Here is a 21,880-nt window from a genome sequence, read left to right as displayed (position 1 = left end):
CGGAATGGGATAAGGTTGGCAACTTTGTTCGTCGGGTAGCAGGTTCGTGGAAACGAGATTGTGGGACGTAAAGGGCGATTTATTGGGGGTAGTCGTCGTGGTTTAAACAAATAGATTAATCAATAAAGAAATAAGAGGATGCAAAGAACGGGGCGATTGGAGAGCCCCGAAAGAGAGTCAAAGAATTGACGACGTGAAGGTCCATGGGAGATCTTTCCATGCGGGGCGATGAGGCGCGCTTTCACGCTAGACCCAATGCGGTAGTGCCGGTTGATATACGGAGTACTGTAGTCATGTTCACCAAATTGTGTTGTAATCAACTCAAGTTATAGGAAGATGGTAAATTTTATTTCGATAAATGAGGAGGAGATTAATTTTTACAAAGACCTTGATTAAGAGTACGGCCAGCCGAAGAATACTTCTAAGCGAAATGTTGGTATCAAGAATCCATTGCAGCAGACATGGATTAGGCTAGACAAAAAGATGTGGGACAGAGACTATGTACAGGTTGGCTAGATATAGAAAGAAACGTGAGGACTAGTTCAGAGATGCATTGATTGGAGCGTTTTCACGAATCCACAGGTGCAGGTGTCGTCGCAGCTGGGGGACGGTTCTTGCGGAAGGAGACCTTCTCAACAGAGACATTTTCAATACCATTGGCATCGGTTTTCAGCTGATATACATAAAGAACGAGAACATCTCCTTGTATCTGTGAAGGTATTAAAAGGTTAGCATTATCCGTCTCGACCCTCGTATCTGCGCTGGGACCCGCGCTACGATATCCGCGATATCTGCGACTTACATCCATCAAGCAGAAGCTCGGCGTGGGCTCTTCACCCGCTGGCCAGTACCCTGAGCTCAAAGCTCCCGTTGCACTTCCGGGGTTAATAAAAAAGTGACCCTCCATCTCGAATGCCTCGAAGCGGTGAGTGCCACCCCAGAGTAAGATATCAACGTCCATCTGGCGGGCAGCGATCAGGAGGGCATCAGCGTCGCCATTCGGGACGATGGTGTGGCCATGAGTGAATCCAATTCTCATATTTCCATGTTCGACGATTTTGGAGACTGGGAGGTTCGGAGAGTCTACGTCAAAGTCACCCTTGACCATTTGCAGGTCTGGGGCGACCCCGCGAAGGTACTCATAAGTCTCACGGTCGGTGCAATTACCCAGACATAGGATCTGGCCGATTTTCCCCGGGGTCAAGAGTTTGCGGAACTAGTACGAGGCGAGTGTCAATTGCGCCGGATCGGGTGGAGGAGGTGTCGGAAGTGATGAAGAGAGGCATACCTTAGGTGGGAGGTCCTGAAGAAGCGGTGATTAGCATTGATAGAGTGGGAGTATGGTGTTGGATGCTGATCAAAACTTACGGGAGCACGATCGGGAATGAACAGGTCACCGATGACCAAAACAAGACGGGCGGTCATGGTGTTGGGGAAGCTCCAAGTGAAGCTTCAAGGCGAAAATGGGGGGTTGCGGAGTCGAAGCGGAGTTGACGTCGAGTCGCGTTGAGTCCGGAGGAGACAATTGGTTGAACAGTCCGAACAGTCTCGCCCGACACAGCAATTTTTTGGTTATTGATTGAAAAAAAGTCAGGATTTTGCGGAGGTCGCCGGTGGTTAGATCTCTGGAATGGTTAGTACAGTGTAGAGAGAGGAATGCAGTGTCAGTGATTTCTATGTTCCTATGTATAGTATACATAATTGTCTATTGGTAAATGTATCCTCTAGATAAACAGGACAAGGATTTGATATTACGATTTAGAGCGAGGATCTTCGAGTACTCTCAATATCTATTAAGCTCAAGATTATAAGTCTTAGCTGTTAATTCCAAATATCCAATTATAATTATCTGTACAATTATAATCATTGTAATAAATAGTATAGGGTGAAGTGTAGCCAACTGTGTGGACTCGCTATATCGGAATGACCTGCCGTAGTGCAATCCCTCCATCTTCACGAATTGTACTATTCCCAGTGGATTGAATTAATTCAAAATATACTACAATCAAAAACAATTAGGTTATTCTTACTCGAGTCGTCCTCAGTATACAATCTTCTTCTAGAATATAGCATACCAATCTCCCCAGACTGTATAGTCTCTCCTCTCCGTCCATCGGCCCCGGCCGAGTTGGTTTTCTTTCCTGGAGGATTCAACCACTTTCCACTGTAATAAATAGTCACTCCTTCACCTCTTCCACTTCTCTTCCATCTTCATCTATCAGCCCTTTCTGTCTCTTCTCTCTCTCCCCCACTCATCATCTCGCAATCCCTTCCGACTGGTATACTTCGGCTGTGCCCCGATCCAACCAATCCCCTCGCCAACCCTCTCGGCGGCGATCCCCGAAATCTCCCTCCAATCCACCCAAGAAGTTTCCCTCGGGAATTTCACAAGCAAATCAAAAGGAACAAATCACTCCTAACCAACCAAAAAAAAGAACCCCGCGGCAACCCCGCCGCAATCGGAAAGCTGGCGAACAAATCCACCCAGCAGCGTTTAAGCCTGATCTCCAGACATCTGGACCAGCGCTTGCCGTTGCCTGACTTAAACACTCCCTTCTCGACCGAAAGAGATTCGCTTGCACCTGACGACCTTGAATATAAACCCATCGATCGGTCAATTCCTCCTTCTCCTCTGCCAGAACCTCAACCCAATATGTCTATCCAAGCCCCTCACAACACTTTGCTCATTCCGGGCCCCATCGAGTTCGATGATGCTGTCCTCCAGTCCATGTCCCACTACGCGTGAGTCTTCCCTCCCTTCTCAATTTTACCCCTCCTTATATATACAGCAATTGACCCATGACTCAATTGATCACAGTGAGAGCCACGTCGCTCCCGGCTTCGTCAAGGTCTTTGGTGAGACCATCACTCTGACTCGCAAGCTGTTCCAATCCACCAACCCCGCCGCCCAACCCTTCATTATCTCCGGTAGCGGTACCCTCGGATGGGACCTTGTCTCCGCCAACCTGATCGAGCGTGGTGAGAATGCTCTCGTCCTGAACACCGGCTACTTCGGTGACTCCTTCGGTGCCTGCCTCGAGACCTACGGCGCCAACGTCGACCACCTCCGCGCCCCCATCGGCGACCGCCCCGCCTTCGACGAAGTCGAGAAGGCCCTCCAATCCAAGCCCTACAAGGTCATCACAATCACTCACGTCGATACCTCCACCGGTGTCCTGAACGACATCAAGCGTGTCGCCGAGATCACCCGCCGCGTCAGCCCCAACACCCTCGTCGTCGTCGACGGTGTCTGCAGTGTCGGTTCCGAGGAGATCGCCTTCGACCAGTGGGATCTCGATGCCGTCGTGACTGCCTCCCAAAAGGCCATCGGTTGCCCTCCCGGTCTGAGCATCGTCATGGTCTCCGGTCGTGCTCTCGAGGCCGTTAAATCTCGCAAGACCCCCGCCGCCTCTTACTACGCTTCCATCGAGAAGTGGTTGCCCATCATGCAAAACTACGAAAACAACAAGCCCAGCTACTTCGCTACCCCACCCACCCAGCTCGTTCACGCTCTGCACACCACCCTCAGCCAAATCACCTCTCGTCCCATGTCCGAGCGTTTCGCCATTCACACTCAGGCCTCGGATAAGGTTAAGGCTGCTGTCGCCGAGCTCGGTCTCAAGCAACTCGCTCCTAACCCTGATGCCCAGGCTCATGGTATGACTGCCATGTACCTGCCCGAGGGTCTGACTCCCCCAGATGTGCTCCCCGGTCTGCTGAAGCGCGGCGTTATCTTCGCAGCTGGTCTGCACAAGGAGATTGCTACTAAATATATCCGATTCGGTCATATGGGTGTTAGTATCTCTGATCCTAAGCGTAAGGATATTGATAATGCCCTGGCGGCTCTGAAGGAGGCTCTTACCGAGGCTAAGCAAGCTAAGGGTTTGTAAATTGTTACTCCCGTATATATCATAAATTGAATGAATTATTGATAGACTAGGTTAACAACCTCCCTAATGCTCTTTGCAGTGTATTTAAAACTTGAATGTATTGACAAAGTAGTCCACATCTTGAATCATCTCGTAACGGGCTTAACCAAAATGTTCTGGAAAAAGTGTTGAACATGATACTTTCTATTTTGTTGCATGTTAGACGTCGACGGATGTTTCTAGCCCTGTTGTGTGGCATACTAACTTACATAGTACATACTGGAAATATTTTTGATTTATTGAATGCGCCTAGTATTGTTCAAGGAATGAGCCTTCTGAACGGTTTTGATAAACTAAACTCCGAACAAAAATAAAAATAAAATAAAATAAACTACCAGCGACACTGACTTGGCTATAAGATCAAAATACAACGAAATGTCTAGCCTTGCCTATAATCAACAATTCTACAATACCATGAAACTCGGCTGCTGGTTGTGGGAGGTCTACACTTACTATCAGCTATTCTTCCATGGTAGTTTGGTCCCTTCATACCCTTGTTTGACTCGTTTATATCAGGACTGGTCCTCTCATTGGGTCTCCCGGGCGAATGCCCTTTCTCGATATCTGGAAATGGACTCCATAGACACCGCGAACAAAAATTGAAGTATGAGGGCAGGCCTTATCTCTATGATCTTGTGAAAGGTCACCTTTCCACTGATAACGTCGGCTGGGTTCCAAATAGTCGATGGGAAATGATAGAGAAGACAAACAGAGAATTGTACAATATGTACATTGAAACGATGGGTGAAGAGCCTATTCCATAACCAGCCGCAAAGAACTGGCCTTTCCCACCAAGGCAGGCCTGATCTTCAGATCAAAAGATTTTCCCTGGCGTGTGCAATCAACTCTGCCATGACATGATTGCCTTTTTCAGGTTGCTCCTCGTCCTTGGTGTTCCGACTGATTTGCGCCATTACAAGATTTCCATGAGGATTTCTCTTTAGTCAGTCTTTGAGGCCTTCGCTCTGCACCTGGCTATTGACTTGGAGGTAAAATTTATACTAAACTAACTTGTCCTCGATTTCTTCGCCGACGTCAACACAATAGTAAGAATCTGCTTCAGACTCTCAATATTTTAGGGCTCCCAAGGAGCGATGCTAAATACATACAAATAATCGTTTGGATATGGTAGGCCCGTGCTTGCAGTCAACTTTGCTTCGAGCATCCTGGCCAAACAGTTCATCACCCTTGCCATCGGTATAATGTATAGCTGTGTTAGGCCCGATTTTGGACTAATGTCTCAGCCTTGACTATCCCACATTTAGATTTCACATACATATTCTATTGACTCCATATAATATAGCTCTGAAACCTACGCATTATTTGAAGTGGGCACGTATGCACTAATTATCTCTCACAGTAACAAATATGAAACTTGTAGAGATATTCCATGGTGAATGGCCGGATGCCTGAGGCCCGACGTGAGTACTTTCCTCAATTGTAAATGTCAACAGCATCCCCTCATCTTTCCAACCTTCAAATCTTCCTGAATTGTTGCAATTATTCAAACAATACAATGGGTTCCATCTTCTCGATCTTTCGACCTGACTTCACTTGGCCTCGGCCAATGAAACCAACTATCTCCAAAACTACACCTCCCATTCCACGCGTTGCTGGAAGACTCGAGCGAAAGGGCGCAGGGTCTAGTGCAGAAATCGCTATTTCACCTTTCGCGAGGGTACTGTGCTTACTATGGCGTCGCACAATATGGTGTGATTTCGGAACTCCCATTTGGACAGATACTGAAGTGGTCTGAGAGAACAAACCAGGAGGAAGCTGCTGCAATGCAGATGGCTCGCGCTGCTGGGATGCCCGTTCCACTGATGATTTCCTGCGGAGAACAAAGAATTTGGACAACGTACCTGGTCCATACTGATGACGAGGCTACCTGGTTTTGAGCTCTAAAATTCGCTTGAAAAGCTCGACATCGATAATGAATATCCATGGCTGTTCGAGTTGAAGGAATGTGTGACCGCTATGCGTCAATGGATCTCACCTTTCGATCAACATATCTGTTCTGCCATCGGAACACCTATTCGAAGTGTTCGCGTCCCAAAACACATAATGGGGCCCTTTTCCAGCGAGAATGGCTTGAACGACTTCCTCATACGCCCGGCCTCGCATTACCTTTTGAAGACATCTCATGCATTCGACGAAGCTCGTGTCATTGCGAATGAGATACGCGAGATTCCACATCGTGTCACGTTTACTCACGGCGACCTGGTGGTCCATAATATTCTGGTTGGACGTGACGGTCATTTATCTGGGATCCTTGATTGGGAATCTGCTGGATGGCTACCTGAATACTGGGAGTTTACTACAGCAATGAGGTTCATCCGGACAACTTGGTGGGGTCAGATTATTTTTGTGGGTGGGTGGGAAGGATTATAATAGGGAAGTCAAATGTGAAAAGGCTTTGCAGTCTTTGACTATCGGTTCTTACGTCGGTATGTAGGTGTTGTCTGCTGCAGCGTATTATACGAGTGTATCAAGTGGAAAAGTGACTTTTTACCAGTCAAAATGCAGACCCTTGACAAGGGATACAACCGGAGCCACGCCGTTCACCAAAAGGCTGGACTTCTTGTGAGTCTGGTGCAAGTGGTAGTCAAAGGGGATGGAAGCACTCAAAAGACCAGATGCAACGTCCTCTGAAACGGGAAAAGAGCCCCCCCTTTGTCACCAATTCTTTTAGATTTTCAGGGACGACGCGCATAATGCCGCAAAAGTAGTTAGCTTAGCGAGAAAAAAAGAAAAGTACAAGAGGGCGGTAGGATCTGCGGTTTGCTACTCTGTCTCATACTCCTGAATTTTGGTCTCAAACTTGGATTGAACTGAGACTCTTCGGGGACGATCTAAAAACTATAGGTATAGGTATATTTATGACATCTGGTGTATCGTTCATCTTCACGCAATGCCAGTACGTTCTATTCTTTGGCCTACCAAAGCGCTTATTGAATTAAAGAAGTGAGGTAACAGTACAGTGAGGATCTATAATATCTCTAAATTTAGTTGAATATGCAGTCTCGAATCTTCACGACTGAAAGGAGACATTCCGCAATGTATTTCCTCTCATTTGATTACATTTAAGCTCCTGGAATTCATTTCGTTGTTATTTTGGAATATTTGTCCTGATTTCCTCAAGAACATCGGGCTAGGGGCCCCGAAAGGGACTTGTATCGAATTCGAGCAATGTAAACAGCAAACCCTATCCACCAAACGTCTCACTCATGCTGCGATTATTTGTGGCAGAAGAGTCTCCGTAAAGTTCCACAAAATTGCTGAACTATGTGAAATGATTGCGGCCCCTGTATACCATGTATTTCGATAGCCTTGCAACCCTTCTAAATCTCTGTAAAAGCCGCCGCGGAGGGAGTCATCACTGACCACTAACTTGAATGGTGTATGGCTTTTGAATTCCACGAAATGGGGCACTAAAGATGTGCTCACATTCACTGCTTTCTGCAATCGGTAGATTATAGCCGTGATATCCTTTTTCACGGCAGCCTCCTCCATAGCATAAGGGCTTCCGTACCAAATATAGAATAATCCTGGAATATTTGTTTCCGTTATTTGGTAGGGTGCTGGAAGCTTCGGGATATTGGAAAGTGTTGCTGCATCGGCGTTGCGAAATCGATAACCGGACGGAAGACCAGTATTGTTTACCAATATGGTGTAATATCCGCTGTAACTCCATTGCGAGAAAAGGTTCGATTCACGGTCCGTTAGGTCGAATGCCTTCATGTTGTCTGACAGGGGAGGGATGCTGATAAGCAACTTTGAGGCTATAATAAGTTTATTGCCGGTAGGAGTCGAAACGACAAGCTTTACTCGAGTGTCGTTGGTTGGTCGGCTGGCGGCAATGACCTGAGATGAAAGCAGCACATCTCCCCCCAGTACCGCAGAAGCCTTGGTGTATATCTCTCCATTACCGTTGAGACTTCTCACGTCGCCCCCTTGTAAGGCATCAATAAATGACTTGTCAAATATCTTGAAGACGTTCACTGTCAATTGATCCAATACATTCGAGAGTCCTTGTGCAGCCCAGAAAACATTGTACCCAATATCTTCCAGATGATATTTCTTCATGAATTTAGCAAAAGGCAATACTAGGTCGTTGGGAATAGGATCGGGGAGGGTCCAGCTCCACTCCAGGTAGGGATATTTTTCGATTTGTTCGAGGTACGCGGTGTAGTTACTACTGGCATTGACTGGAACCTGCTGTCCCGTTTCGAAATTGGCGTAAAACTCGGTTCTTGAGTACCCCGTATATTCTGTCGTTTTTATATCGAGATATTGAAAATAATTCCGCGTCGCTGGTATATTCCAGTACGCTTGAACTCCATAGTCAATCGTGATACCCGTTAGTTGGTCGGTGTATGTGTTTGTGTGTCCTCCAAGAATCGCCTCTTTCTCCACGATCACAACGCTTTGTCCTCGTTTATGGAGATTGACAGCGCCATATGTGCCAGAAGAGCCGCCTCCAATGACTGCAATGTCACGACTGATAACATCAGTGCTTGCGTAGTGACTTGGATTGAATATATCTAAGCAATTGGCAAGTCGGAAAATAATAGGCGTTAGACTGAGAGCAGTAGAAAAAGCGCGAATTGGATTCATTTCGGCAGCATTTGAGATTCTACCCAAAAAACTCAGAATTTGACCAGTAAGTTTTGGTTTTATAATCCATCTTTCAAGGTTCTACCTACCCCAAGCTTTTTATCTTTCATCAAGGAGTAGGATTCCGGCTGAACCTCGTATCGCGTGAGCGTCCCATATTTATTTGCTCAAGACGACAAAAGTACATACTGCATTCCAAGCTTTAGCCACCAGGATTATGTTGAACCCTTCTCGAGTCTGGTTTAAGCCTAAGGAAAATGTTATGCAGGTATTAAACTCGGAATTTCTTTTCGGAATTTCTTTGCTTCAATTTGGAGGCTCTAGAAATTTGCCGGCTATCTGCTCAGTAAATCCATACAATAGCATCTTTCCTCAAGCAAATTTTCCGCTCGAGTATTTTTATTTTTTTTCCAAATGAGCGATAATGTGAAGGAAATTCAAGTAGAGGAAATGGAACGAAAGACTCTGTGACTAGACTATTAGCTACAACAAGTGACCTTCAGGAATATCCTGGAAACCATGGCTCATAGGTTAGAAAGCCGTAAATCCCTCATCTTATGGTCGTTCTTTATTATATCTGACGCTTTTTCTGCAATTGCATAGACTGTAGCCATGATTGCGGCGCTGACCTGCATTGGCATGATGCTAGCATCGACAACACGAAGGTTTCGGACCCCTTTTACACATAGTTTCTCATCTACTACCTGTCCCATTGCGCAGGTTCCCAAAGCGTGATGATATGGTACGATGTGGTCCCGAACGTATTGGCGAGTCTCTTCCATATTCGACAGATCAAGTTCCTCGGGAGGACTGACTCGCCTAGAGACCTTTTTGTGGAGATGCCTCGATCGAAACACTTGATCTGCAAATCCGATTCCGGTAGCAATGACATCAACATCCACAGGATGGGTTAAGAACCCGGGATCAATGCAAGGCGAGTCAAGAGGATTCGAGGTCTGCACATGTACGCTCCCGCGGGATAACGGATACATATTGCTAACAACAATAGAGTAGCATGCATTGTATCCACTGGGAGGACCAGACATTAATTTTGCACAATTTTCGTAGCCCGCCAAAGTATTGAAGTACGCAGGTGTGCCGATGAACTGAATGCACGCAGAAAGTGGATTTTTGATTCGTGCGGCGATAATCTCCAGTTGCTTGGATTGGAATTTGTCGTTTCTCTGCGACGAATAATTGTAAATACTCGGAGAAGCAAGAGTCTTTGCCACGGTGTTGCTAATTCTAGCCTCATTGCAATTCGATGCATATGAAGTAAAACCCATTAGGCTAACTGCTCCAGAAAGAGCCCCGGAGTTTTGTTGCGAGTAAAGATTCTGATGTTTTTCTCGTAGAGCTGGGTCTCTGGACAAGGAGTCCATTGATATTATCCCATCCGCGAGCTCATAAGATACGGGTGTCATAGTGTGTTCTTGCAAATTCTTACCCACATCGGTGCTGGATACTCTGCAGAGAATGCCCGCGTGCTTGAGAATGTCAGGATCTCCGATTCCAGAAAGCTCCAGAAGCTGGGGACTCTGAATAGATCCTGCACTAAGAACCACATCCCTCTGAGCTGACAAGACATAGCGCTTCCCCCCATGTATCAGCTCCACCCCTTCCGCACGTGGTGTTTCATTCGGAGTATTGGAGAGTATGATACGGCACACTCGTGCTTCTTCCAAAACCTTCAAATTTGGACGCTTGTTAAGCGGAAGATAGTAGCCATTGGCTGCATAACTCCGAGTTGGTCTGTTGCTTCTGTCTATTGTAAACAGTGATCTGTAGAACCCCACATGATCTCCACTATAAGGCTCAATAGGCCTCTGCAACAAAGCTGTTTGGTCAAATGCAGCCAACAATGATTCTTCAACTGGGGGCTGCCAGGGGCCCATTGAAGTGTTTATAGGACCCCCAATGCCATGGGCATCAGATTTGATCGGACAATCTGGGTTATATCTGACTGGCTCCAGATTTTCACTTCGTTTGAAGTACGGCAGCATTTCAGACCATGTCCATCCTTTGAGGCCCAGCTTGTCGGCCCAATCATCAATGTCTTCAGCAGATGGTCGATTATATGACATGAAATTTATCCCACTCGAACCACCTAGCATTTTACCCCGCGGGATGTGATACGTCTTCTCGTTTGTGCCAACCTGCGCATTGTCAAACTCGACCCATCAGTCATGCCACACCATATCATGGCTACGTACCTGTGGGATACTTTTGAAATTCCAGTCATAGTTAGGATCACCTAGCATCTGACCTGATCCAGTAGGGCTCTTGACCTTAGGATCATCTAACCTGATTTGCCCTGCTTCGATCACGCCGACTTGGATGTGCGGTTCATCAGAAAGACGAGATGCGAGAACCAGACCAGCCGTTCCACCACCGACGATGAGGAAATCAAACTCAGTTTTGACAAAATCAGAGACTTCAACGGGTGACATCATTGAAATAGTCATTGCATATGGCTTTTAGCGATGGAATTCACAAATTGAGAGAACTGCTTGGTAAGATCGGGTGGGATAGGCTCTTATATAATTTATGTACAAGTACGAGTGGGCGCCAAAATCATCAGGATCGCCTCCAGCACCTTAATGGGGTATAGAGCTAGCTACACAGTCAATTTATCGGGAAAAGTGTTACACCGGGACCATGAGATAGTGAAGCCACTACAATGTACGTTTGTTCCAAAGAAATTTACAAAACCAATTTGACCTTAAGCTTATCGCCTTGAATGATCTCCTCCTTGCGAGCCATCAACTCCGCCATGTCCCAGTTAGCGCTCAAATACCTCCCAGCCAACCAAAACTGCCGCTCTTGAGTTAACCAAACAATAGTATCAGCACACAATTCTGGTGTATCAACAAGTTTTGCTTTGGTGTCTTCGGGCAAATTTGATGCTAGCTCAGTGTCTACAGCTCCTGGATGAATCGCAAATGCCAAAACACCTTGAGCAGCGTATTCAACACAAGTGAACTGTGTCAAACGCAACATTGCTAATTTGCCGGTCTGATAGGCAGATGCACCAGGTCGGGTCAAGTGGGCCCCGATCGAGTTCATATTGACAATTGTCTTTTCGCCGCCTTTCAAAAGAAGAGGCAGCATAGCTCTTGTCATGAGATAAGTCCCCTTGAGATTGACCTCCCATGTCCCCCACCAGGCCTTGGGATCGGTCTCTGCAAGCGGGACCCATTTCTCGACGCGGCCGGCATTGTTCACTAGGATATCCAGGCGGCCAAATTGTCGCTCAACTTCATCCGCTGAATTGGCTACACTATGTTCATCTGCGACGTCTAGGGCTAATTTCAGAACCTTTGGCGGAGGGTGGCCTGCAGAATGTGCGGCATCGAGGACTGCCGTCTCGACGGCATCGAGGGAAGATCGCGCTCCGAGAGCAATATAGGAGGCGCCCGCTTGAGCGAACGAGACTGCTACTGCACGGCCAATACCCTTCGATGCGCCGGTCACGAAGACAGTTCGACCTTGGTGTTTACATTTGGATGCTGTGATGGTCGGATAACTATCATTATGTGTCTTGGAGATCCAAGTAAATCCTGTGAGCCGTAGATTTTTAGCAACCCAGACCTTACGACGAACGGGGATAGGACTCTAGGCTTACCAGCAGATGGTGGAAATGCCATTTTGCTTGTTCTGCTGTAACAAATGTCGCGGAATGTTGCATGATTACATTACCTGTTTCTTAAATAAATCCATTTGCGGCGGATAGTAGAGAATGATGAGATCCGCTACTACGTATCGCAAAGCATAGCGGAGAAATCATGTCGGATTATTCGAATAATGAGAAAGAAGCTTATGGATTTTCAATATCAAAAATACGATTATCGTATCTCGGAGCATGATATGATTCCGTGAGAATGTACAAAGAGTTGTCATGGTTGATAGATGTGAGACATTCGGATAAAAGAGACCCGAGCGAGATATTCCGCAGTTTGGGCTCGGAAAAACTTTACTGGTCAAACAAAGAAATGAGATTAGCCCCATTCAAATGAAGCGAGCTGATAGGTTCCTCCATCTAGACGCCGCTGGGTATATTGATAATCAAGATGGTATAGAGCGTGGACGATTGAGAAGTCGGTGGAAGAGACTGGCATATAAAGACCTGGCTTGAGAAGGATGAATTGGATTCAATCTCAAGCATATCTCAATTGAAAAAGGTTCTTCAATTTCATCAAACTTCCAAATCATGTCTCCTATTCCTGCGGGTACTCCTGTCGGACTCGAAATCCCAGCCAAGGATGTGGCTCGAGGTAAGCTCCCCCGCCGCAATCGATTATCCGGGGGAAAAATAAAGAAACATAATCTAAACGATACTCACAGGAGCTGAGTTCTACAAGGCAGTCTTCAATTGGACTTTTGCCCCCTCCTCACTGGGATTTCCAGCTCACAAACTTCAAACTTTCGAGGTTCCCGGTGGTGTTCTCCCCATTGGAGGAGCCATGCGTCTAGTGGAAGAAATTCCAGCTGGCTCGGGTTCGACCAAGCTCTACCTCTATGTAGAGAATATCGTCACTGCAATGGAGGTGAGTCACTTCTGGCGCCATATGAAAATTCCATTTGTTAACAATCGCAGGCTATCGAGAAGAATGGTGGCAAGAAAGCGAGCGAAGTTCTCCCTGAGGGTGACAAGGGACTGTTTCAATACTTTGAGGACAGCGAGGGCAACAACTTTGCCATCTACACTTACAAATAAGTGTCTGGGATCCTATTTTATCGACAACCACAAGTTAGACACTACGAGATTGCAATAAGTCGGAAAGCATACTGTCCCAAGGGTATAGACAATTATGCGGGGAGGGTCAAGACCTGTCTCTGCTTCCATCAATTGGTTTGAAGACCCACTCAATCCACCTTGTAAACCATGCTCGAAATTTTACGCACGATGCGAATAGCTACGGGGATCTCTGATGTAGTACATAGTAGAAGTTCATCGGCTCGGAGTAAAAACGAGCCGTAAAGAACTCTTCGGGGCTCGTTGCTTGTTAACGCCGTGTTGTCTCCTTTGTCTACAACAGTAAAACCGAAGAAGCTGACTCAGGTGAATACATTGTAATTCATAAAGGACTCGTGTCGCCCAATGTATCTGGGTTACTAACTGTGACAGCACATAAAATTGGAATTTTATATTAATTGATAACTGAAGCAGAGAAATCATGGCTGAAGCAGCACAGCGAATCTTGAAGACACTTCCTGCCATTAGCGAATATCGTTGGTCGTGCCAAGATACTTCGAAGAGGTTCACTGTGGTCAATCCTGCAACTGCAGAACGTCTAACTATCGTTCAAGCCGGAAGTCCCGACACAGCCGATCAAGCCATCCAAGCATCACAAAAGGCGTTTCAGCAATGGCGATGGAAGACTCGCCAGGAGCGTTCATTTTATCTCCTAAAAGCAGCTGATGAGCTCCAAAAGCATCTTGATGAGTTAGCAGCTTTGCTATGTCTTGAGAATGGGAAACCCGTCAAAGATGCCTCATTCGATCTCATGTTTCTGATTGGGGTATTTCGTTACTTCGGATCGATTGCCGATAAGCTTCCTTCTGAATTCTTCGACCAAGGAAATATCTATTCCAGTGTGATTTACGAACCCCACGGCGTGTGCGTGGGAATATTGCCATTCAACTGGCCCCCTGTTCATGCTGGGGGCAAATTGGCCCCATGTCTTGCGGCGGGTAATACCATGGTGCTAAAGCCGGGCGAACAAGCCCCTTTGACATTGATGCGCATTGTTGAAATCTTACAGTCGGTGTTCCCCGAAGACGTTGTTCAGGCGATTCCTGGTCTGGGCCCGGAACTGCCACAGGCCTTAATCAATCACCCTTTAGTCAAAATGGTCTCATTGACAGGGTCTTCGGCGTCGGGATCGAAGGCAGCCCAGCTTGCTGCAGTTACTTTGACCCCAACAGCGCTTGAGCTGGGAGGGAAGAATGCTTTTGTAATCTTCGACGACGCAGATCTAGAGTTAGCTGTACGCGACACCGTTGACGGGGCTTTCTTCAACAAAGGCGAATCCTGTACCGCTGCATCTCGAATTTTAGTCCACAAAGACATTTACCCGAGTTTTGTTGGTCGCCTTACCACAGCCGTGAAGAAGCTGCGTACAGGGGATGGATTTGACGACAGAACGCACATCGGCCCTGTCGTGTCTCGGGAGCGCCAACAGGAAATTCTATCGGATATAGAAGAGGGCAAACGTGAAGGGGCGACTTTAGCTGCACAAGGTATTTTACCTACAGAAGAGCATTTACTGAAAGGTTTTTATGTGGCTCCCACCCTTTTCACGGATGTAACGCCAGAAATGACTATTGCACGAAAGGAGATTTTCGGACCCGTGGTGGTGGTGGGATCCTTTGAAACGGAAGAGGAAGCTGTGACAGTTGTCAACTCGTCGCAATATGGGCTTTTTGCAGGGGTATACTCTGCGGACTTCAATCGAGCTATGCGGGTCACCCGAAAACTGGATGTCGGTGTCGTACTAGTGAACAATTACTTCCGTGCCCTTTTGGGAACACCGTTTGGAGGTGTGAAGGATAGTGGATATGGAAGAGAGCATTGGATTGGAACATTAAGGGAATGGAGTCGGATCAAGAACGTTCGCTTCCCAAGTGGGCTGGGAACTATACCGGCTTGGGATGGCGCTAGTGATGTATGCAAGCTGTAGTAGTCAGATAGTCGAATCGCTTATTTTTGCCTCTGCGATGATTCACAGATACTACATAGGTTGCCTGATCGACTGTACATGCCAAGCCCGTCATTCAAGATCTCCCGCTCTGCATAAAAACCAATCGATGGATAACCCTTAGCATTCTTTCGTTACATGAAGAAGCTAAATCCATACTAAAAACACGATTCTCGACCTGTGACGCTTTTTGAGTGGCATTGTAGATTGTTTTTAAATACTATATTGACGTACCAGTGGTAGAAAAGTCTCAGGGTATAATCAGCTTGAAGTTATGCTACCTCCTATGTCGACAGGCTTCGACTTCTCCTATGATAATAGCGGATTCTGATAATATATAATTAACTCTGACAACCCAATACCCGGAGACACATAATACACTATATCTGGTCTATATCCTCAGTGTATATCACTCAAATGTATCGATATAAGAAGCAACTGCGCCTATTAACCATTGATTTTGGATTTGGTTCGCCAGAGTCAAATAGAGTTCCCTTTTTATTTGTTTATTGTTTTTTCTTTTTCTTCTAAGGCCCGACATTGCATCGAGCATTATCGAGGTCAATATGTGTAAGATTTTCAAGTTTTTGAATCATCGTCTCTACAAAACTGGACAATCTTAAGAGACGCAGCGGGGAGCCGCCGTAACAAGTATTTGTCTATGATCTTGATGTTGTAACACATAGCAATCAGCCGCAAGTTGTGACTCATTATTATCCAATAATAGCTATTTTTTTTTCCTTGACAGGGTATCATATTAGTGTTCACAATAGTACGTACAGTGATACGATACGAGTGTCAGGAGGTATATAGATATCCGAATACGTACATCAGTATACTTCTTCCCCGCACTGAGATTCTTACATAAAGCAAGGGGGATCAATTTGTAATCAGATAGGACTCTTTGTTCTGTGACCCTCTAGAAGTTCTGGCTTATCTCCTCCTCATCTATCCTCCAATTTCGTTATTTTGTTCTTTCCCATGTGAAAGTTCCCATTGGAGACCACTTTGATGTTTGTCTATCTGATGATATATGACCAAGGTGCAGGCCATTCTGCACGATAACCACGAAAGTAAGCGCTAAGGAGGCTGTGTTGGCGCATCACACCTTGGGGCCAAAGCCAAAGTACGCCTTTCGCCGCCCGAGCGCAATTCTCGATTGTGCCCAGAACTCTCTAAATTTTTAATTGAATTAGTAGTGAACACACCTACTGTACCTGAGTACTGTACTACGTATGTATTCTCACAGACTCCACCTTTAGTCTGGAAACAAGCTCGCAGTGTCTATTTGTGTATAAATTAAGCACTGTCCGTGCGACTCGATCTGCCACTGGCCGTGACTAGTGAAACTTGAATCTGATACTTGCGCCTGGCTACTTTCTTTTCTCAGCCCTAGTCACCTGACCACGACAGGCTGCTTGCTAACGACATGGATTCCCTCACACATCGAGAACAATCCTCTCGATCCGCTGGGAGACAGCGACAGCGAACAGGTAAAGCATGTGAGGAATGCCGTCGACGCAAGCTTCGCTGTGATGGACAGCAACCACGGTGCAGCGTTTGTATCGAATCAGGGGCAATATGCGAGGTCAACACCCAACGCCAGCCTAGGGGCCCAAAAAAAGGTTACTTGAAGGCGTTGAGGAATCGAATTGGTATATATGAGATCTTCCAATGAGCTCAATTTGATTCCGCGGGATCCGATGCTGACGCCGATCACAGCGATGCTCGAAAATCGTCTTCCGGCTCAAGGCTCTGCCAGCTTTCCTAAACTCAATACACTTCCAACTCCTCTTACCGATGAACATGACGATGAATGCAGTGTCTCTAGCCCATCCAACCATTCCGAATCATACCCATCCCCATTAATCGTGGATAACACGACAGTTTCGGAATCTGATACATCACTGCTGAACACGATGACAAGTGCAACGAGTATCAGTTCAATACCTTCGGTTGGACTCTACAGCAAGGATATCATTGGCACTGAGCCAATATCGGAATTCCTGCAGGCAGAACTGTATGTTGTCCACACTCACTCGAGCTTTCAGTGATATAAGGCTAACAATTTCTGGCGCTAGAAACCAACTATACTTTGATAGAGTTCATCCATCCGTTCAGATACTTCACCACCGACGTTATCTAAGTTGGGCTCGAAAGATCGTGAAAAAGACGTCTCGCCGAAGTCTACAGTATGCAGTATGGACGCTGGCGTCCCTTCTCTCAGCCCAATTCCGACATTTCCAAGACTCTTTCTACCAGGAAACAAAGCGGTCTTTGGAGCAGTCGTATCTCTCAGGGGACTCAAATAATGGGGTCGATACAGAAGAGATTCAAGCATGGATTTTGATAGCGACCTATGAGTCGATGCGAACCTTTCATCGATCTGCGTGGATGAGCGCTGGGCGCGCCTTTCGCCTCGTGCAATTAATGCGCCTTCACGAGATCGATAGTCCTACAAATCCCCCGCTACCGGAAGCCGACCTGATTGAAACAGAGGAAAAGCGCCGGGTGTTTTGGTTGGCCTACTTCTTGGACCATCTACTAAGTATGCGTAATAACTGGCCGATAACCTTGAACGAGCATGTGGTAAGGCTTCAATATCCTCCATCTTGTATGTGCCAGCATGTTCTGATTGAATGTTCTACAATTACCAGATATGTACCCGTCTACCAGCCCCGGACGCGGATTTTCAGAGTGGTCAGCCGGTGCTAGGCGCCTTTCTTTCGGAAGCTATTATGGATGTGATGCCACAGAAAGCGTCCCCATTCAATGAATGCGTGATCCTAGCTACTATCTGTGGTCGTAGCTTATTGCATGCTCAGCAATACAGTGTCCGTTTTGTGTACGGCGACTTGGCTCCGAATTGGATCGACCAACATCAATGGTTGGATAACGTTCTCACAAACAGACTTCAAATTCTTTCCCAGTATTACCCTTCTCCGACTCAAATATGCGACCCGCTTCTCTCGTTTGCACACATCATGGGTCAAGCGAGTGTAATTCACCTGTACAAGGGAATGGAAGCCGTTGTGTGGGCGGTTGACAAAGAAGCTTGGGTACTTGAATATCGACGACGCGCATTCAATGCAGCACAGGAAATTGTTAGACTGGCAAAAGGCCTGACAGAGTTCAATTACTTCAAGGTATTCCACGCTGCATTGAAAATGTTGAAACTGCCTCTTATAACGGAAAGGTTGACCAATGTGTTCGCAGATTCATCCTCTCATGCCGATCCCATTATTACTGTGCGCCGAGTTCCTTTACGGCAATCGTGGCTCTGATGCGGCTTTCACCTCACTACTTCAAGAACTTCTGCAGATATTTCGAGAGCTCAAAAATGCAAATGACCCAAGTCAAAGCTATATAGATTTGTTAGAGCTTTCTTGTACCAACGCATCAATGGAGCTGGTCAGACAAAGCTCTAGTGCGCCATGATTTTAGCCATGGGAGGCTTGAAGTGGCTTACTTGTCTAATGGATTAACGACTTTCATACAACTGGGATGTTAGTGAGTTTGGGCGTGGTCTTCCTTTTCCGCTTTGGAAATAGAAAGCATTTTAAATTGAACTAATTGCAAAGTGTATAATTATATGCATCGGGGAATAGCCACCAATCAACAATTTTCATGCGTTCACTTTGCCTTGTGTTTATAAGTGCTGGTTGTACGTTCCACCATGTGCTCCTCCACGGTGAGAAAATCCTCATCTGAATCCTTGCCAAGCAAATCCAGGGGCTTCAGTTTGTAGTCCACGTTGCCATCGAAGAAAAACACTACACTGTAACGATCTGTCAAGTTTTTGTTGATAACGCGGTGAGTGCTGCTCCTATAATGACCTCTGGTTATCCTACTGATCATGTCCCCTAAGTTTACGACATAAGCATCCTTATTTGGAGGGACTCCAATCCATTCACCCGTTTCGTGGTCCTGAACTTCAAGACCAGCATGCTCGTCTTGTAGAAGGAGCGTTACGGCTCCGAAATCCGTATGCGCACTGCTACCGAGCTGGCGACCCTTTGACAAGTCCGCCTCAGGCGTAGGCGGATAATGAAGCAGCCGGAGAGGGCATGCAGGGTCGTTGTCTTTGAAGTCGTCAAAAATACGAGGTCCGTATGGCAGTGTGGCCGCAACGAGATCCAACACCAACCAACACAGCTTTAGCATGGCCTCATAATATTCTTCAATGATGTGGCGAAAGTCTGCCTCTGATAGCAGCTCACTGGGTGGCCAAACGTTGGGCCCCATGAAGAAACGTCGGCTAATCACTCTTGGATCGTCAATGGGTATATCTGTCCCAGAAATGAAGCCTTCTTTAAGGTCTGGCAGAACCCCAGGTTCATACGACTGTGAAGCCATGGGGTCATATCCTCGGAAACCGACGCCCTTACAATGCGATTTGACTTCACTCGGAAGATCGAAGAACTTGGCCGCCGCGGTAAACACTGACTGCTGTAGGGCGGGTGAGATTCCATGTCCTAGGAGTTGGAAAAATCCCGTTGAAACACATGCGGCTCGCACGTCATTGATAACCTTGCGTGCTCCTTCGCTGTCGGGGTCCTCTAGATACGGACTGATATCGACGGCTGGGAGATAAAAGGATGACTTGGTTGGAGTAGGCATTTTATTGGATCGCTAATGATACGTTTATAGCTCCTTCGGGGATAGCAACAAGTGAATCGGCTTCGATCATCAACCTCCTGTTATATATAGCCCTGTGGGTTAGTTCCACCCTACTTTGTGATGGATCAGAAATTTCTGATCATTGAAATTGCCAATACGACTGTATATTGTCGTGAGAAAGTCTGAGTGGATGTTTGAAAGCTGACGCCCATTTCTGTAACAGAAACTCAATATGGAAATTTATGTCGGATTTTCTTTATCGGAAAATCATTCATCGGAAAGGGGTCTAGCTGAAAGGAATAGTGCGCCTTGGCCTCGTGGCTTGATGTCTATCGTGGCCCACGGAGACGCAAATCAGGGACCTGGTTCAACATCTTCAACTACCTTCTGATATATTTGGCCCTATTCGACCATTGAACAATTTCTTCGGGCCTCTAGTACGACTAGAAAACTTCATCTCTTCGAACAGACTTTGCTGTTCTCCTTGAACACCCAGCAACTCTAATCACGATGGTACAAATACAGTCAGCGACAGTTGACGATACATTGCACCTCCCCCCGAATCCTCTGTCTTCATGGGGGAGGATCAAATGATGCCATCTTCAAATCTCAGTGTCGCCGACTCATCGCCCTGCTTAAATCAGAGTTCCGCTTTGTATTCGCACAAGCTCCATTTCCATCCGAAGCAGGCCCAGATGTCATGTCCGTATACAGTCAGTGGGGCCCTTTCAGACGATGGCTCCGTTGGCGCCCCGATCATCCAGAGCTTCGGCCTGAAGATGCCATCAAAGCGATTGATGAGTCTCTAGAACAAGCCAAGCACCAAGACGATGCCAAAGGCGCCACTGGACCCTGGGTTGGTTTGCTTGGATTCAGCCAAGGCGCCAAGATGTGCGCGAGTTTACTATATCGTCAACAAGTTCGCCAAGAACAATTAGGACAGCGATCCGGCTTTTCGGAATACCACTTTGCCATACTTATTGCGGGCCGTGCGCCATTTGTTTGTCTTGACATGCATCTAGATCTACAAACCTCTTTGCCAAATGTGTCGCAAATAACAGCCGCTAAATACCACGGTCCGAGTCCAGATGTTCTGCGTATCCCCACAGTGCATGTACATGGCATCCGAGATCCAGATGTGACACTGCACAGGCAACTATTTTCTGACTTCAGTTCACCTGAGAGTCGAAGGCTAGTCGAGTGGGATGGTGACCATCGCGTACCGCTGAAATACAATGATGTCTCGCGGGTGGCACATCAGATTCGAGAGCTCGCGATACAGACGGGTGAACGCCATTAGATTAAGTAGATCAATAATACATTCCCGCATTTGAGAGTTAAATTGTTGACAATTATTTCTTTCCAACGAGGAAAGGTTCCATCAGATCGAAAATTCCTTAGGATATACCATCATGACCTATCTATAGAGCATTGATTCCAATCACTGCAAGGTTGCACTGTATCTGACTAATATTAAATTTATTTTAACCACCATTTGCTCCTCTTAATCAAGTGCCACTCTTACTAAATCTATGTTGTGATAGAAATAGTACTTAGATTGCATCATAGCCTTCCAAACGGAAGCTCGCTTTGCAGCTTACGTTGATGTTAAACCGAGTGGGGGACCTTGTGAAGGATTGACAGGGATTTGTAGCCCCATATCAGGTAAATGCTATTCTTGAGATCATCCCCGACCTACACTAAAGTACGTCTGTCCTACAATCGAAGAGAACAGAAAGATCAATGGACACGAGTTGCATTGTGCATGCATACGCATCATGCACGGTCAAATTGCGGCCCCATACCAGACGATGACCTATTAGTGGCCGAGGTAGTAGTCATATTTACGAAGATGCTACTTCGTACTCCGTAGTCTTACAACGATACGAGCTTGCAGCTTTTCAACCCAAACAAGACTTAGATATGCCTTGCGTATAAATCTCAATCTCGTAAAGGATCGACAATAAGCTCTGAGCCAGAAACGTGCCCCATGCATACATGCTGACAGAGCTT

At 46.5% G+C, this 21,880-nt stretch overlaps 12 protein-coding genes across 12 annotated transcripts; 7 read left to right on the top strand and 5 right to left on the bottom strand.

Annotated features, from left to right (window-relative positions):
* Positions 1 to 568: 568 nt before the first annotated feature.
* N7469_006887 (vacuolar protein sorting-associated protein 29) lies at positions 569 to 1,425 on the bottom strand (the record flags this gene model as incomplete). The annotated part of the gene is made up of 4 exons (XM_056645805.1): positions 569 to 709; positions 803 to 1,216; positions 1,289 to 1,303; positions 1,369 to 1,425. 4 exons carry the CDS (start codon positions 1,423 to 1,425, stop codon positions 569 to 571), a joined length of 627 nt encoding a protein of 208 aa, XP_056499246.1.
* A 1,012-nt stretch (positions 1,426 to 2,437) lies between these two features.
* Positions 2,438 to 3,890, top strand: N7469_006886 (alanine--glyoxylate transaminase; the record flags this gene model as incomplete). The annotated part of the gene is made up of 2 exons (XM_056645804.1): positions 2,438 to 2,742; positions 2,819 to 3,890. Coding segments are annotated over 2 exons (1,377 nt in total), but the record flags the coding sequence as incomplete, so codon positions are not given.
* A 414-nt stretch (positions 3,891 to 4,304) lies between these two features.
* N7469_006885 (uncharacterized protein) lies at positions 4,305 to 4,693 on the top strand (the record flags this gene model as incomplete). Its single annotated transcript, XM_056645803.1, has 2 exons — positions 4,305 to 4,401; positions 4,446 to 4,693. 2 exons carry the CDS (start codon positions 4,305 to 4,307, stop codon positions 4,691 to 4,693), a joined length of 345 nt encoding a protein of 114 aa, XP_056499244.1.
* Positions 4,694 to 5,445: 752 nt separating this feature from the next.
* On the top strand, positions 5,446 to 6,320 carry N7469_006884 (uncharacterized protein; the record flags this gene model as incomplete). The annotated part of the gene is made up of 3 exons (XM_056645802.1): positions 5,446 to 5,607; positions 5,678 to 5,794; positions 5,850 to 6,320. 3 exons carry the CDS (start codon positions 5,446 to 5,448, stop codon positions 6,318 to 6,320), a joined length of 750 nt encoding a protein of 249 aa, XP_056499243.1.
* Positions 6,321 to 7,154: 834 nt separating this feature from the next.
* Positions 7,155 to 8,546, bottom strand: N7469_006883 (flavin monoamine oxidase family protein; the record flags this gene model as incomplete). Its single annotated transcript, XM_056645801.1, has 1 exon — positions 7,155 to 8,546. The coding sequence occupies one exon, from the start codon at positions 8,544 to 8,546 to the stop codon at positions 7,155 to 7,157; it is 1,392 nt and encodes a 463-aa protein (XP_056499242.1).
* A 524-nt stretch (positions 8,547 to 9,070) lies between these two features.
* On the bottom strand, positions 9,071 to 10,996 carry N7469_006882 (GMC family oxidoreductase; the record flags this gene model as incomplete). Its single annotated transcript, XM_056645800.1, has 2 exons — positions 9,071 to 10,702; positions 10,760 to 10,996. The coding sequence occupies 2 exons, from the start codon at positions 10,994 to 10,996 to the stop codon at positions 9,071 to 9,073; spliced, it is 1,869 nt and encodes a 622-aa protein (XP_056499241.1).
* A 253-nt stretch (positions 10,997 to 11,249) lies between these two features.
* On the bottom strand, positions 11,250 to 12,193 carry N7469_006881 (SDR family NAD(P)-dependent oxidoreductase; the record flags this gene model as incomplete). The annotated part of the gene is made up of 2 exons (XM_056645799.1): positions 11,250 to 12,106; positions 12,172 to 12,193. 2 exons carry the CDS (start codon positions 12,191 to 12,193, stop codon positions 11,250 to 11,252), a joined length of 879 nt encoding a protein of 292 aa, XP_056499240.1.
* Positions 12,194 to 12,756: 563 nt separating this feature from the next.
* On the top strand, positions 12,757 to 13,263 carry N7469_006880 (VOC family protein; the record flags this gene model as incomplete). The annotated part of the gene is made up of 3 exons (XM_056645798.1): positions 12,757 to 12,820; positions 12,891 to 13,093; positions 13,144 to 13,263. The coding sequence occupies 3 exons, from the start codon at positions 12,757 to 12,759 to the stop codon at positions 13,261 to 13,263; spliced, it is 387 nt and encodes a 128-aa protein (XP_056499239.1).
* Positions 13,264 to 13,723: 460 nt separating this feature from the next.
* N7469_006879 (aldehyde dehydrogenase family protein) lies at positions 13,724 to 15,229 on the top strand (the record flags this gene model as incomplete). Its single annotated transcript, XM_056645797.1, has 1 exon — positions 13,724 to 15,229. One exon carries the CDS (start codon positions 13,724 to 13,726, stop codon positions 15,227 to 15,229), a length of 1,506 nt encoding a protein of 501 aa, XP_056499238.1.
* Positions 15,230 to 16,676: 1,447 nt separating this feature from the next.
* N7469_006878 (uncharacterized protein) lies at positions 16,677 to 18,531 on the top strand (the record flags this gene model as incomplete). Its single annotated transcript, XM_056645796.1, has 4 exons — positions 16,677 to 16,902; positions 16,970 to 17,267; positions 17,329 to 17,836; positions 17,905 to 18,531. 4 exons carry the CDS (start codon positions 16,677 to 16,679, stop codon positions 18,529 to 18,531), a joined length of 1,659 nt encoding a protein of 552 aa, XP_056499237.1.
* Positions 18,532 to 18,880: 349 nt separating this feature from the next.
* Positions 18,881 to 19,867, bottom strand: N7469_006877 (isopenicillin N synthase family dioxygenase; the record flags this gene model as incomplete). The annotated part of the gene is made up of 1 exon (XM_056645795.1): positions 18,881 to 19,867. The coding sequence occupies one exon, from the start codon at positions 19,865 to 19,867 to the stop codon at positions 18,881 to 18,883; it is 987 nt and encodes a 328-aa protein (XP_056499236.1).
* A 700-nt stretch (positions 19,868 to 20,567) lies between these two features.
* On the top strand, positions 20,568 to 21,167 carry N7469_006876 (uncharacterized protein; the record flags this gene model as incomplete). The annotated part of the gene is made up of 1 exon (XM_056645794.1): positions 20,568 to 21,167. One exon carries the CDS (start codon positions 20,568 to 20,570, stop codon positions 21,165 to 21,167), a length of 600 nt encoding a protein of 199 aa, XP_056499235.1.
* Between the last annotated feature and the right edge of the window lie 713 nt (positions 21,168 to 21,880).

The sequence above is a fragment of the Penicillium citrinum genome, assembly GCF_028827155.1.
Source record: "Penicillium citrinum strain IBT 23319 chromosome Unknown utg000006l:1.0-3011923.0:1.0-3012962.0, whole genome shotgun sequence".
NCBI classification, from domain to species: Eukaryota; Fungi; Ascomycota; class Eurotiomycetes; order Eurotiales; family Aspergillaceae; genus Penicillium; species Penicillium citrinum.
Note: the sequence above shows the minus strand (reverse complement) of the source record. Positions and strands in the feature narration are given on the sequence as shown.